The sequence below is a fragment of the Numida meleagris genome, chromosome Z, assembly GCF_002078875.1.
Source record: "Numida meleagris isolate 19003 breed g44 Domestic line chromosome Z, NumMel1.0, whole genome shotgun sequence".
Classification (NCBI taxonomy): domain Eukaryota; kingdom Metazoa; phylum Chordata; class Aves; order Galliformes; family Numididae; genus Numida; species Numida meleagris.
This window is the reverse complement of record NC_034438.1, coordinates 43,876,031-43,891,783: the sequence shown is the minus strand read 5'-3', so window position 1 is coordinate 43,891,783 and position 15,753 is coordinate 43,876,031. Positions and strand designations below refer to the sequence as shown.

General features: G+C 44.2%; 2 protein-coding genes across 5 annotated transcripts in view; one reads left to right on the top strand and one right to left on the bottom strand.

The window, feature by feature from the left end:
- Nucleotides 2,735–4,692, top strand: LOC110390198 (tubulin polymerization-promoting protein family member 2-like). The gene is made up of 4 exons (XM_021381423.1): nt 2,735–2,839; nt 3,787–3,963; nt 4,140–4,293; nt 4,430–4,692. The coding sequence occupies exons 2-4, from the start codon at nt 3,794–3,796 to the stop codon at nt 4,610–4,612; spliced, it is 507 nt and encodes a 168-aa protein (XP_021237098.1). The 5' UTR covers nt 2,735–2,839; nt 3,787–3,793; the 3' UTR covers nt 4,613–4,692.
- The window catches only part of SYK (spleen associated tyrosine kinase), a 44,967-nt gene continuing 39,196 nt past the window's right edge, over nt 9,983–15,753 (bottom strand). For all 4 annotated transcript variants that reach the window (XM_021380238.1, XM_021380240.1, XM_021380239.1 and 1 more), the window contains one exon: nt 9,983–12,207. In XM_021380238.1, coding sequence (XP_021235913.1) covers nt 12,135–12,207 — 73 coding nt within the window. In that variant the 3' untranslated portion in view covers nt 9,983–12,134. The remainder of the gene's footprint in view (nt 12,208–15,753) is intronic.

Genomic DNA, 15,753 nt, shown 5'->3' with positions numbered 1-15,753 from the left:
TCGGAAAAGTTCCTGTCCAGCTTTCCTGTCGGCCCCCTTCAGGTAGTGGAAGGCTACTGTATGGTCTTCTCAGAGCCTTCTCTCCTCCAGGCTGAAGAGACCCAGCTTTCTTGGCCTGTCCTCCTAGCGGAGGTGCTTTAGCCCTCTGATAATCTTTGTGGCCCTCCTCTTCACCTGCTCCAACAACTCCGTGTCTTTCATGTGTTAAGGGCCCCAGAACTGGACGGCAGTACTCCTGGTGGGGTCTCATGAGAGCAGAGTAGAGGGGCAGAATCACCTTCCTTCACCTGCTGGTCACACTTGTCTTGGTGCAACCCAGGATACATTTGACCTTCTGGGCTGCAAGCGCATATTGGTGGCTCATTTTGAATCTCTCATCAGTCAACACTCCCAAATCCCTCACCGGACATCCTCCAGCGCCTTGTGGACAAAACCTGCCAAGGGGAAATGAGTTTCTGTCATTAACAGTGTAATTGATGAAGGATTATTGTCGCGGCGCGACAATTATTAGACCCTAAAGAACCGGGATCCCATCCCGGGGAGAGAGACACAATCACAGATGCTGTGGAGTCAACTCTAATTTTACTGGAACTTTCACAATGTCTTTTATACCCATACATCCGCTGCGCATGCCCGATCGCACCTGAGTCACGTGCTCAGACGCCCACTGTCATGGTTTTGTGATTTTCGGTTATTGGTATTCCACATCATAACATCATGTAGTGGACATACCTAGTTCTCAGAAGAGAAGGACTACTACAGTCCCCACGGCACTTTGCTCCTTTGTTACCATTTTCCAGCCGGAGGGAAAAGATAGAAGCTCGCAGTATAAAAACTTGCAGATCACGAGACCTCGTCCCTTTTTCCGCCGTCTCTCGTCTTGGCAGCACCTCGCTCTCCAGCCGTCTTATCGTCGGTAGTAGAGTAAGGCCTACCTTGATTTTGGGATATTCTCTCTCTCTGTATTGGATTTATCAGCTTAAATTGTAATTATATTGTATTATAGTGTGTTGTTTTGCATTCCGATATTTTATTTAGTAAATTAGTTTGTTTCTCCTCAGATTGTTGCCGCTGTTCTTTGCTCTCAGGGCCATCTCCCTACCCTTTTCCCCTTTCCCCTTTTCCCGGGACGTGGGCCCTTGGGTCCCCTTCCCCCTTTGTCACAGAAATCGGGCCTAACACCCGTAAACCGTTGACACCCACCCCCTCTTTAACCCACCTAGAATGAGGCATTACGTAAGCACACGCCTTACTGTGGCGAAACCAGACACCCTTCCTTTTGTTCTCTGTGCTGATCAGCAAGCATCCCCCTACCGCTTTTACCCACCTCAGATTATGGTCAGTTCAGCAGTAAGACCAAAGGCCATAAAGCAGAGCAGAAGCAGTGAGTGTACCTGTAATGTTTTCCTTCTGGAATAGGCAGACCTTGACCAAGATCACCCAGCTGCTCAGAGCTGGGTTTGCTGTGACTGGCAGCATGATCAGAAAATACTACCCTGTTAATTAGTGGTAAGAGTAAAGTATTTCTTAAACAAGGTACATTTGCACATAATTCTGTTACTAAGTACAGCTGTCCAAATTTCTGCTGGGACAGAGTTATTTTCTTCATAGCGTCTGGTATAGGGCTATGTTTTTGCTTCTAGAAGAAAAACAATGTTGGTATCACACCAGTGTTTCACTTGCTGTTGAGCAGTGCTGCACAGAGCCAAGGACTATACAGCTTCTTGTACTGTCCTCCCAGTGAAGGGCTGGTGCTGCATGAGGAGCTGCAAGGGGACAGAACCAGGACAGCTGACCCAAATCAGCCAAAGGGCCATAAAGTGTCATGTGAAAAAAACCTATAAAACTGAGGGGAGTTGGCTAGGGGTCTGCTGCTGCTAGGGGACTGACTGGGCATCAGTGAATGGAAGGTGATCAGCTGCTTTCTGCATCACTTGTTTTGTAAATGCATATAGATATATATAATCATAATTACTATTACTTCTGTCTTCCCTTTCTGTTTTAGTAAATAGTCTTTAACTCAGCCTATGAGTTCTACATTTTTTTTTCACTTTCCTCTCCCCCTTTCAGTGGGATGGAAAGTGAGTGAAATGCTGTGTGGTGCTCAGCTGATGCTGGGTTAAGCCACAACAACAATTTAAGGAGATAAAAAATGAACAAATGGGGGCAAGTTAATTTAATCTGAGGTGGGCCAGGAACATGAAATGCCTTTTTTAAAACACTGCTTAATCATAATGCCCCTACATACACAGTGTGATTACTGGGGTGCAAGCTGAGCCTTAACACTGGCCCGAATGTCCTAGACTCAGTTTCCTGCTTGTTGACAAAGGAGTGGAAAAGGTGTTTCTCTAAATTGTTGCACTGGTCATCTTTTCTCCTTCCTCTCCCCATCCTGGCTTTTTGGAGTCATTGATTTCCTGCTGATTGCCCAGGCAAATCTCCCAGCAGATCAGCTCCTCAGGGAAGGATGGACAAGGGCTGGCTGCATTTAGTCATTATGGGGGTAATCCCCTTCCCACAGTAGGAGAACATGTCCCAGCACAGATGATGTGTATGCTGATGCTGAAAACTATGCAGTATTTGTTTATTTCCCCCAATGGGCTAAAGGTCCAATAACCCCCACGGTGGCACAGGGTTGTCACTGAACTGCAGTGTTCCCTGTGAGGACTATGACAAAACAATAAGGTGGACAATCAGCTTGTGAGGCACAAGGGGCATCTCCAAGTGCCACACCTTCAGGGACATAGCAGGGACATCACCAGTACCACTGACGGCAGCTCACATAGGTCAGCTGGGTCCACTCTACCTGGCAGGGAGGAAGGGGACCCTGCAGACCCTGGTGAGGCCACCCAGAGCCCCTGTTGCTTTCTTCCTACTGGATAGGCCTGCTCTGGCTTTTCATAGGATATAACATATCCAAAGTTGCAAGGGACTCACAGAGATTGTGAAATACAACTCTGGTTTCAATTAGGGCTACCTAAAAACTAAGCCTCACATCTGAGAATCTTGTCCAGGCAATTGCTGTACTGCATGCTTCCTTTGCTCTAGATTTACCCAAAATTTACACTAAATGGCAGCCTCCAAGCAGTCTTGAGTCCTGGAGCCCTGGGTGAAGCATATGGCTTTAGGAGAGGCTGCACATTTTAAAAGGACTTGAGAGCATCTTGCAAGCAGCAGGAGTTGATTGCTTACATTGTAGCAGACTGATTTACAATTTGAGCAATGTCTTTCATTCCCTCAGAGATCCCTAATACCCGGTTGTGGTGGTCTAAGCTAATCAGCAGTAGAAAATTTACTGGGGTCAGGAGGAGGACAGCCTCACTCAGAGAGTTGTTCAGAAGACAAGGTGTGATGGGAAAGATGGGGACAGTTTGGTAACTACTTGAAAGAAGATGTGCAATATGTAGGCAGTTATCTGGGGTCTGGAAGATAAATCTAGTCCTTTTATCATCAGGAGATGCAGGCATTTGTTCTTGAAGCCCAATGAAACTTTTATTTCCAAAAGGTTCAGAAGCTTTGGATGCCCCATTACTTCATGTACAGAAGTGATTAATTGACCCCAAAGCCCCACTTTCACCCCTCCTTTGCATCCCTTGGGTCCCAGCCCCAGCCCTCTCCCACCTGGATCCTGTCTGTTCTGTGTTGCTGCCTAGTTGGTTGCCTTGGCAGCACCATGGCAAAGTGAAAGCCCATTGGTGATGTCACTTGTTCTGAAAGAGACCGGCTGCAGGTGGGACGTGGATGTCAGTCTAGCAGTTCCTTCCTCCCAACTCCTTGTCTCCACAGCACCAAGATGTCTGGGCTAGAAGACTCTTTCCGTAAATTTGCAATATATGGCGACACAGCTGCCAGTGGCAACAACATGACAGGGAAAAACTTCTCCAAGATGTGCAAAGAGTGTGGGGTGATGGATGGAAAAGCTGTGACCAGCACTGACATTGACATTGTATTCAACAAAGTCAAGTAAGTGAGGCAGTGAGGGGCTGTGGGCAGCATGGTGGAGTGGGCAGAGACGGTACGGAGCAGCCAGCCTCTCACTTAAGGGGCAGCCATAGGGTCTTTCCTTCCCACTGCTACCCAGCTTTCCTCCTGGTAACTTTCCTTTTAGTAACCTTCCTCTTGCTTTCCTCTGACTGTAGGACCAAGGGTGCCCGCACCATTAACTTTGTTGAGTTCCAGCAGGCCATGAAAGAGATCTGTGTTAAGCGTTTCAAGGGCATATCACCAGAGGAAGCCCTTCAAGCTGTGTATGGCCTCATTGAGGGGAAGGAGCCAAGCAGCATGGGCACCACAGTGAGTAGGAGTTTCTTTGTCCACTGTGCACCTGGGGTTGCCATGGCCCCCTACGTCCCAAGGGTTATACTTGCACACAGGGGTGAGCCTGTCTAAGCCTGTTCATAATTCTGGTTGCTGGTCTCCTTTCTTGCAGAAAGCCACCAAGGTAGGTGGGGTCGAGAGGCTGACGGACACTAGCAAATACACTGGCAGTCACAAAGAGCGCTTTGATGAGAGTGGCAAAGGAAAAGGTCTTGCTGGCCGTGAGGACCTGACAGACAACAGTGGCTACGTTGGTGCCTACAAGGGAGCCGGCACTTATGATAAGACACACTAGGACTGAAGCTACTCAGGGCAGCAAGGACCTTCTTCCCCTAATACATGGCATGAGAGGCAAATAAAATCTCATGCAACTGATCTTCTTTGTCTGTGTACTGCCAAGTTGCAATCTGATAGGATGGGAATGGCTGGGGTGCACACAGGATGACCAGCAGTACCTGAGCACAGCCTTAAGAGCACTCTTACAGTGCATAGGATGTGATGTAGGCCATTCCCTGGGGAGGGTAGGGGTCCCAGTAACACTAGTTATTGCCTTTTGCTACTCCTGTTTGCTCAGGTTAAACCTCCTCACCCATTCATTGCACTTGGCATGGTCATTCATTGCTATTTCCCCTACTTCAAGCTGCTGGCAGCTGGGAAGGGTCTGTGATCAAGAGGAAAGTGAATAAAGAGTTATGACTGACCCTCATCTCCTGCTCTGTGCTCATATCCTCCCTAAGGACACCAGGAGACAGGAGACAAGGAAGAGGGTAGGAGTGGCATCCAATGGAAAGCTGAGGTGTTTTCCCTAAGTGTTTGTAAATTTTTTTTTCTCAGAACAAGAACTGGTCATTAAAACTTCAAATTAATAGGCAATAAAATAAGTTATGTGAAATTCAGATTCAAGATTGCTTTTTTTTCCTTCCCTACACGTGGCAATAGTGGAAATGCATGCAGTAAAATGGATAGAATAGCACTGAAATATAAAATTACTCCAACTCTTTGGCTCACTTTTTATAACTCAGATAAAACACATTCATTGCTGCCCTCAGCAGTGCTGGCTTAGTACATCATGTCCTCTACAACAGTTTAAGCAAAGTACATGTAAATTAACTGGCAGAAGGGCATCGTCCACAAAAGAAAAGCTAATACAGTTGGTGAAACAAACATTCTCACCCTGCTCTGCTTTCAGTGGCATTGCGTTCCTTACTTTAATGCAGTCAGCAGGTAATTTCAACAACTATTAATATTTCAGAGCTATGATTATTGTTCCTGACACTTTCTCTTAGCGGTTCCTGGAGTGGCTCAACTCATCCCACTGACCCTCAGCTGCACTGGTAAAAAGATGGCTGAATCTGCAGGACTGCCTGCCTGTCCCTTTGCCTGGACACAGCTCTTCAGTGCCTTTCCCTGCAGTTCCCTGCACTTTTCCAGGATGGATGCCACCTTGGTTTTTGGGGAGCACAGCTAGTGTGCTCTATAGTGCAATACAAGGCATGGGTTTGAGGTTCTTCAGTACTTTCCAGCCCCATCCCCACTCTTTAGAAAGGCTTATTAACAGATGATGGGCAGCAAGCACCTGCCATCATGCAGTAAGCCACACCGGCTCCACCAGCCCTGCAGGTTGGTAACATCAGACAGGACAGTGCTCAGGCAGAAGATGCAGGCAGCAGCAGTCTCACAGATGTAGCAGTTTCCAGGCTTCATGTGGTGCTGGGTGCCTCCGTTCCTCCTTGCTGCACTTCAAACATCTCAGGACCTTTACATTGTGCAGGAGAATACAAAAGCTGTCCTCAAAACCCAAGCAAATCTCGATTATATTTCTTTGTTAAGGCCTCAGTTTCCTTGTAATTAAATGAGACAAGTAACAGCCCACATAAAGTTCTGCCAAAACATACAGGAGTGTGTTGTAGTACTAGGTTTTTTAGTTGTTATTTTTTAGGGTTTGTTTGTTTTAATATAGCTTGCACAAAAAAAAGCTGTGTGAACTTATGGAACAAACTAGGAGCTTTGTACTCATGCTTGTGTACTCTGAGTTCTGTGAGTTCTGGTTTGCATTAACTTGGGTACAGTATGAGACTGGAGAGTGAATTTCTGAGACATGATTCAGTCTGTACTTCATCCTGTAATCTAACTTGTGCAGCATTTTAGCTCCAGCAAGAATCCCTGGCTTGTCCTGCCTACTCCTTATGAGCAGAAATCACAAGATGAGGAATGCCATGCTTGCTCCTTCCAGCAGCTACAGAGCAAACAGATGGAAAGGAAGTCATGGTTGTCTAAGGAGTTTAAAAATAGCATCTGATTGCTACATGCTCCTGGGAAAGATTTTTAAAAAAGACATGTATGAATCAATGACAGCATCAGTAACACATCTGCAAAACAAAGAAAAAAACAAGGAAAAGTTTGTTCTCTAGTACCTTGGGAGCCTGCAGAAGTATAGAAGATACCCCACTGCAAAGTGAGGTAGGGGACTCCTGTCACACCACTGCCATCTGGTACCAAATTTTTCTACCATTTTGTATTTCCTGTAAAGAGGCCATATTGTCCAGCAAAATAGGAAGAAAAGGGTAGGAGTCATCCCCTGGCAGAGGCAGGAGTACACTGTGCATCTTCTCCTGGTGTTGCCTGTCCGCTGACCTTTGGGGAGGCCAGGATGGCTGCTGTACTCCTCTACTGCTTGGAGAGCTGTACAAATTGCTGGATTTGGGGAATCTGGTAGGAATAGTGGAAAACTTACTGAAATAGAACAGTAGTCATCTAGGAGTTTATACTCAGCAATGGCTAAGATCTCTCATGGAAAAGCAGAGAAGCATCGGCTTCAAATTATGCATCTACTGAGAAAAAAAACGCACTAGACCAAGACATGCTGTCAGCTTACAACTGTGTTAAGGCAAACTGGATAAAATACCCCTGAATCCCACTCCTTGGAAAACTCAGTTAGCTGGTAACTCTGGTCTATCTCTTCGTGTCCCTGGCCCCCAGCCTCTCCTATGCAGTTTCATTGCTGTCTTCTAGAAATATAACTCACAAACAAGCTCAGTAATTTTTTGGCAGCTGGTCATTGCTTCAGGGTACTGGAACGTGTTGCCTGATATGCCAGTCATATAAAAATCATAGATAGCACTGATGAAATCTGCACACAAATTAGAACAAGATCTGAAGATACAGCTTTGTGCCTGTGTAGCAAGGGGAGGCGGTAGTGCAGGGAGTGATCTAACACAGGTAGGAGAAAAAGATAAGAAAGTACAGATGCATGCGCATGCGTGTAATGGTTTTAAAAACAAAAGTTTTCAAACTTTTTTTTGGCAGTGCTACAGGACATACAGTGAGCGTTCCTGTAGAGTGATGCTCGCACTGCACCATGGGTTGCAGGCTCACACTATTTGCTGTGGTACTGTCATACCTTTGCACAGTTCTTTTGTGATTATTGCAACAGGAGAACTGGGGAAGCCAGCACCTAGGTCTGACATGTTTGTATATTAATTCACTAGCTTGGCTTCAGGGAGCTGCAGGTAGTTGGAGGACTGTTGCTTTCAGTGAAGTTTCCAGTAAGTTGCTCTGTTTCAGTGGAATTCATGGTGAACTATAAGCCTGAAGGAAGGTGTGCATGCCATAGCCCTGCCTCTTATTCTACCAATATTAACTGTTTATTTCCCTACACACTCTGCCTTTCTGATCCTTGCTGCATGCCCCACATTCCTCCCCTCCTTTTCCAGCTCTGAGGCTGGCTGTAGGCTTTGGGGCATCAAGGCAAGCTGTGTTCGCCACTGACTGCCCACAGCTGCAGCAGGAGGACTCGATGCTGAGCCTGGGCACTCCCCCAGCACCACTAGGCCCACCTGCAGAGATGCCCAAGACCAAACGTGTCATGCCATAGCTTTGCATTGCACCATGCTGTGCAGCATTGGCAAAGTGCTAGGATATGGGTCACATTGAGTATGAGGTGGCTTTTTTCCCTCCAAGCCTGGGATTGTTTACTCCAGTGCTGTTTTTCTGTTTTTCTTCACTGTAGTTGTCAGAAACCATGTGCTGCTTCTTTTTTTTTAAATTCTTTTTTCTGCATGATTTACAATGGTTTTGTCCTCACTAAATATAAAACTGCTAATTTTAATTGCCGACTCAATATCCCGTATTCAACACAGCTACAGCTTTCTTCCTTTAAAAAAACATGTGCAATATTCTTGTATGGCCTTAGACGATGTTATACTTGATCTTCAGGTTGTGTCCATTTAATCCCTGATAAGTTCTCTGTCGGTCCATGCCACACTCACACCTTTTCATGTGCCTGTTGGATATACTCTGCAGTGTGCTACTGCAATTTACCACTTACAGCATGACATACAGAGAAAGGATCACAAAGAGCTTCAGAAAGGCTTTGTTAATATTCACAATCAACCATTCACAGTATAAATCTTTCATGAACTGTACTCAGATAGAGCTTTGCTTTGCAGCAAGCAGTAAACAGATTAGCAAGTTCCTCTGTGCTGCACTGACACAGAGAGAACCAGGACCTGACAGAGTGCCAACAATATTCAGACAAGTGCATCAGTCTAAAAGCATTCATGTATTACCACCTCCTGGCAGGGCCTGTACAGCTGCCTGAGCACAGAGGCCCTTCTCAGATGCTCACTTTTTTGAACTTGCAGTTCTGGCTGCACTCAGCTCAGAAAGGAAAATTATGGATACTTTCCATTATCTGATTAAAAACCCCTGTTCTTCACAATGTTTGAAGCATGTGGAGATTGGTGCAGGGATTTTTATGCAATTTGAGTGGGTGTGTATGAAAAAGGTGCATAGACTCCTGTGCTCTGAAACAACCACACTTCACAGATTTGAGCCCTAAATGACAAAGTTGTAAACACACTGTTTCCTTCCAGGAAAAGCTGGTTTTACATGTTCTCATCTGCTTCTTCTTCGATGGGTCAACTTACATCAGTTCCCCTTGCCCTACGCTGCAGTTTGCTAACCCTTAGCTCTGCTGTGACAAATACTTGTCGGACTACACTGGCAAACTACATTTCTGGTAATAATAAATCCACACAACTAAAAAGACAAAAGCTCCTTCATAACAGTGACTCTGGATAGTGCAGTCTACCAGTCTTGCGGACACGTCCATACGCCAGTGTTTGCCACGAATGGGAGTCTTTAAGTACCTGCTGGAGGAGCTGTCTACCTTTCAGCCTTTATTATTACTATTCAGACTCACATTCAGTCACATCCAGTCCTTTGCTTTCCTGAGAACTTAAATCTGCAGCAAAAGCTAAATGAAAGAGTAAGATCTCTCTGTAGTTATTTCAGAACTCCAAAACAGTTGTCTCTACCTCTAAGAAAGTCTCCATGTGTATAATGTGCCATTAAATCCTGCATGGCTGATACTTGTAGTGCAGAAATTCCTGGATAGCTGATGTGCTTCACTGACTCTCAACACCTCTAACCTCCCAGATCCAGCACTATGTCATTGAAAAGCAGTGTCTTGGAAAGGTTTAGGTGTAAAAACCACATGCATATTTTTAAGGATTTGGGGGGCTTAGTGGGTTTATCTGTTCCACCAGGTACCACTCAGTGCCAATAAGGGAGTCTTCAGTCTTCCACAACAATCACAGTAATACAAGCTTTGCACATCATCAACAATTTTAGAAATTTGAACAGTTCATGTTAAAACAACAGATATTCTAAAACAATGCATTTAATCTCAATTTAAAAACATAATCCAGTTTTTTCACAATATTTTATATTCTTAATGTAATTACAGAATAGTGAAGCTAAAAACAAGTAACACTAGAAAGAACAATCTGTTGTAAAGAGAGGGGACAAACCATTAATCCAGTTTTCTTTAGTTTTCTTGTATTAGGTGAAACTTTTAAACACACATACATATTGCAGGGAAATAATGCTGTCACTCACCAGATGTGCAATTGGTTTTGATTTGTGCAACTGTTTTATGACTGATATCCCCATGAATGTACTAATTGCACATGTAGAGCTTGACAGTTTCTCTGCAACAGGGATAATGCTAAAAAATGCCTATATTTAATCACAAGCAATACCTATGCGAGCTGTTCTTGTAGAAAAATGTTTTTTAAAGATAAAACAAAAAATGAAATCATCATCAATATAAGTCATGTCTGAATCACATTTAAAACATGACCTATTACACTCAGTATCATTCAGTAGCGTGTACTTTCTGAAGTATCTTGCACTGGATTCCCAAAAGTTAAACTACCTGGCATTTTTTGAAAAATAAACCATAAAATCAGTATAAAGAAATACACTGCTTCACAGTAAATCCAACATTTTTATGGTTGTATCTTATGCAAATTATTTTGCTTTCTCAGTGTAACTGCCCAGAAAATATCACTGCACTAAGAATACCCTGTTCACATAACAGTTAAAAACATATGTTCCAAACAGCTGTATGCAATAGGTATATCTAACTCTAAATCTTATTTTTCATATTCCTCTAAAATCTCTGTATCTAGTAGACTTCTGAAATATATACATAGGTGCCTGTCAAGTGGCTGCTTGTGGGGAACACACAAGAAGAAAATTTGATTTCTAGAATATCTAAAATGAGATTGGACAAAAATGCATACAAGTAAAAAATGGGGACAGAGGTTGATTACATAATTTATATTGTCATTGCTATACCTACATAGGATTGGAAACTCTGCTTGGAGCATCACAGAAAATATGGTAAGACAGAAACAATTTTCTGAGATGTTCACAAGGATTAATAACAGAACAAATACTAACATTTAGGAGAAGACAAAGTAATTTCAATATCCATTAGCCTATTTCAAAATATTTGAGCTGGGAGTGAAACTGAGCTTCAGAAGTTATAAGCTGCGGTGAACAACCACAGATACCTCCGAAGAAAGGTTTGAAAAAAGAAACGGCGGCTGCTTAAAATACAACACAATAAGCTCTGGTACATCCGAAGAGATACATGGAAAAGATATCTAGAGAAGGCTGAAACTACATGAAGGAAAGCTGCTGCTCCTTCAACTTTTTGAATTTTTTTTTTGAAAAAGCACAATTGTCTTTTCAGGAACTGCAGTGATGGACTTCAGGTCAAAAGACAGAGTAATTGCCTTCGGTGCTGACACCTTTTGTCCCAAGGTGAGAGCAAACCCTTGAATTCCTAGGTTTTACTATGAATAAAGTTACTCCCAGCTGGGGATTCCACAAGAGATGAAGAAAGAGAGGAACTGGTAACACCTAATGGAGCTGATGACTCCTTTTCTTTTTCTCCATGTTAGAAATCCACATCTCCCAGCTCCTCACTGCAAACATTACTAATGAGAACAATACAATTTAGTTATAAAATGACTTGGGAGTAAAATCAAACACACTGTCAGTCAAAGTGACTGACACTGTCACAGTGAATTTCCTTTATAGTGAAAAAATGTTTCTGCTATTCTTTCTCAGACAGGGAGAAAGCTGGAAGAACACAATTTGAGAGCTAAGAATATTAACAAAAAAATTTAAGTCTCCACCTGCACTCAAGTACATAAGAGGAATAGGGCTGAAAGACTTTTTTAAAAAGGTTTCACATGACAGAAGGATGTAAAGACAATAAAGCTGTAAACAAGACGGAATGTAATGGAAGTCTATGCATCTGCACTTATGTTGCGCTGCTCTTCTTTGGAGCTTGATATTCTGCATGAAAGCCAAAAAAAAAAGAAAAAAAGGCAACCTCACAGACAGGGCTTAGCTCTCCACTTCATATGGTGAAGGTGACAGTACAAAAATCAGTCACTTGGTTTCAGAATCTGAACTGCTTCTCTTTGCTGAAAAAAGGCAAGCTGCTGTTCACAGTGTTAGTGGGAAATGTCATAATAGTAGTTCCGTAATCGCAGCTCCACGGCAATAAATCCTGGTCGGTCATCAACACTGTGGAAACATGACAAGTATTACCAGACAAGCCTGAGAATGATGAAGAGGTACATGGGCCCAGTAAAAGCTGGGACTTCACTGCAGTGACAACTCATAGAAGCTGTAACAGTATTTTAAGGCTACCAAAATGTTGCTACAAAATGAATACCAAGAGGCTAATATTACTACAGGGTGTTCAGTCAGTGGATTTATTGTCATGAAAATTATTTTGTGGTTGTTGAAGATACTGTAAGAAATGGTAAATCAACCTCATTTAATTTGCTACTTCATTTACATCAGTAATAATCTAGAAAAAAGAATACTTACAATGCATTAGCTTCCTTACAATGAGTTCTGCAACCTTACAGATAAGTTTTGTGCCACTAAGAATAGCCCATACAAACACTACATGGCTGTAACTGTCTTCATTTCCGCTATATCTCACCTCTGTTGATTAGGGAGAATACAATTAAGCTGACAACAAATTCTGACAACAATGTGTTATATACTGAGATAGCTACACTGCGTAAGCGGAACAATTTTTTAATTCAGGATATTTGAGTACAAACAAATAAAAAGCAATACCCTTTATAGTATGTTTACTAATCATAATGAAAATGATCTTTTCACTCTACAACTGCTACAACATTATTTTAGACCAAAAAAAGAAAGGCAGAAATTATTTAGTGGTTCCATTTTCTTTCTAGAATACTAGATGTAATAAAACTAAGAAAGAAGCAAGGTACCTAGAAGAGAAATAACATAACTCTTGAAATGGAACCTGAAGATCTTAGTGAACGTATTATTTACATATTCTCCAGACAGTGAATTGGAAGAATAAGCCACATTACAGTGGACTTTGTTTGCTTTTATGGAAACCTTTCTACAGCTAAAGATAACTTCAAGACAGAAGTTCTTCTCCCATTCTGTACTTAAAATTGGGATTGTTCTGACCTAGATGCAGCACCTTGCCCTTGGCCTTGTTGATCCTTATTGGGTTCACATGGGCCCACTTTTCAAGCCTGTCTAGGTCCCTCTGGATGGTATCCCTCCCTTTTATTTTAACAACCACACCACTCAGCTTGGTGTCATCTGCAAACTTGCACACTCAATCTCACTATTTAAGTCACGGATAAAGATATTAAAGAGCACTGGTCCCAGGATGGACCCTTGGGGGACACCACTCTTCACCAGCCTCCACCTGGACAGAGAGCCTTTGACTGCACCTCTCTGGCTATGGCCATCCTGCCAATTCCTTATACACTGAATAGTTCACCCTTCAATTCAGATATAAGAATGTCATGTGGGACCATATCTTAGACCTTACTCTATGTGTATGACATTGGTTGGTCTTTCCTTGTCCACTGATGCAGCCACTCCATCACATAAAGCTACCAGATTGGTCAGGTACAATTTGTCCCTGACAAAGCCATGCTGGCTGTCTCAGATCATTTCCTTGAATCATACAATGGCTTGGGTTGGAAGGGACCTCAACATTCATCAAGCTCCAACCCCACTGCCACAGGCAGGGCTGCCACTCTCCATATCTAATACTACACTGGGCTGCCCAGGGCCCCATCCAGCCTGGCCATGAACACCTCCAGGGACGGGGCATCTACCTCTCTGGGCAGCCTGTTCCAGCACCTCACCACTCTCTTAGTGAAGAACTTCCCCCTGATATCCAACCTAAATCTTCCCTCCTTCAAATTAAAACCATTTCCCCTTGTCCTGCCATCATCTAGCCTTTCAAAGAGTTGACTCCCCTCCTGTTTGTGGGCTCCCTTTAGGTACTGGAAGGCTGCAGGCTTCTCCAGGCTAAGCAAGCCCAGCTCCCTCAGCCTGTCTTTGTAGGGGCGGTGCTCCAGCCCTCTCATCATCTTTGTTGCCCTCCTCTGGACCCTCTCTAACAACTCCCTGTCTTGTACCGGGGGTCCCAGACCTCCAGATGGGGCCTCATGAGGGCAGAGTAGAGAGGGACAATCATATCCCTGTCCCTGCTGGCCACCCCTCCTCTGATGGAGCCCAGGATACCATTTGCTTTCTGAGCTCCAAGAGCACACTGCTAGCTTGTGTTAAGTTTTTCATCCACCAGGACCCCCAGGTCCTTCTCTGCAGGGCTACCCTCCAGGATTGCTCCTCCCAGTCTGTATATATGCCTGGGATTCCTCCAGCCCAACTGCAAAACCTTGCCCTTTGCTGTGTTGAACGTCATTAGATTCACCTGGGCCCACCTTTCGAGTTTGCTGAGGTCCCTCTGAATGGGATCCCTTCCCTCCAGTGTATTGACTGCACCTCTCAGCATGGTGTCATCAGCAAACTTGCTGAGGGTGCACTCAATCCCATCATCAATGTCACTGGTAAAGATGTTAAAGAGCACTGATCCCAAAGCAGACCCCTGGGAGATACCAGTCGTTACTGGCATCCACCTGGACATAGAACTATTGATCACCACCCTTCGTCTGCAGCCTTTCAACCAATTCCTTAACCACTGGGTGGTCCACCCATCAAATCCACATTTCTTCAATTTGGAGATAAGGATGTGGTGGAGGACCATGTCAAAGGCCTCTCACAAGTCCAGGTAAATGACATCAGTTGCCTTCCCTTTGTCCACCAATGCTGTCACTCCATCATAGAAGGCCACTAGATTGGTTAGGCATGACCTTCCCCTGCTTAAGCCATGCTGGCTGTCTCAGATCACACACTCATTCCTCATGTAATCTAGCATGTCATCCAGGAGGATCTGTTCCATCATCTTCCCAGGAACAGAGGTGAGACTCCCCACCCTGGGTTCTCCTTGCTCTCTTTCTTATAAGTGGGAATGACGTGACCCTTTTTCCAGTCACCCAGCACCTCACCTGACAGCCACGACTTGTGAAATATGGTGGAGAGCAGCTTGGCAACCCCCTCAGCCAGCTCCTTCAGAACCCTGGGATGCATGTCATCTGGCCCCAAAGACTTGCATGCATTCAGTCTCCTGAGGCAGTCTTGGACTTGGTGTGCTCTTACGGGGGGGGGGGGGGGGATTTACTCCCCCAGTCCCCACCTAGAGGTTTAGGGATGCAGGGTTCAAGGACGTGAGAAATATTAGAATCCTGGCTGCCACTGAAGACCAAGGAAAGAACTCATTGAGTCCCACTTGTTCCTGGGCTAGGATCCTTTTACCTCCTGGAGACAGGTGAGTTCCATCTGCAGCCATCATGCCAGGTGCTGAGTAAATTGCCCCATGGTCAAAAAAAAATTCTTGCATTTGCTTCCTTTCTACCCTTCTTAAAAATGGAAGTGATGTTTTCATTTTTTCCAGTTACTGGGACTTCACATGACAGTTATCACTTTTCTAACATGATAGAGTGGCTTGGCAACTACACTGCCCAATTCCTTCAGGACCCCAAGATGTATGTCATTGGTTCCCATAGACTTGTACATGTTCAGTTTCATGAGGTGGTCTCAAACTTGCTCTTCTCTTACACTGGGAGGGCTCTACTCCTCCAACCACTACCTAGGGGGTCAGGGACTCGAGAAATGTGGGAAGTGTGACTGCCAGTGAAGGCTGAGGCATAGAACTTG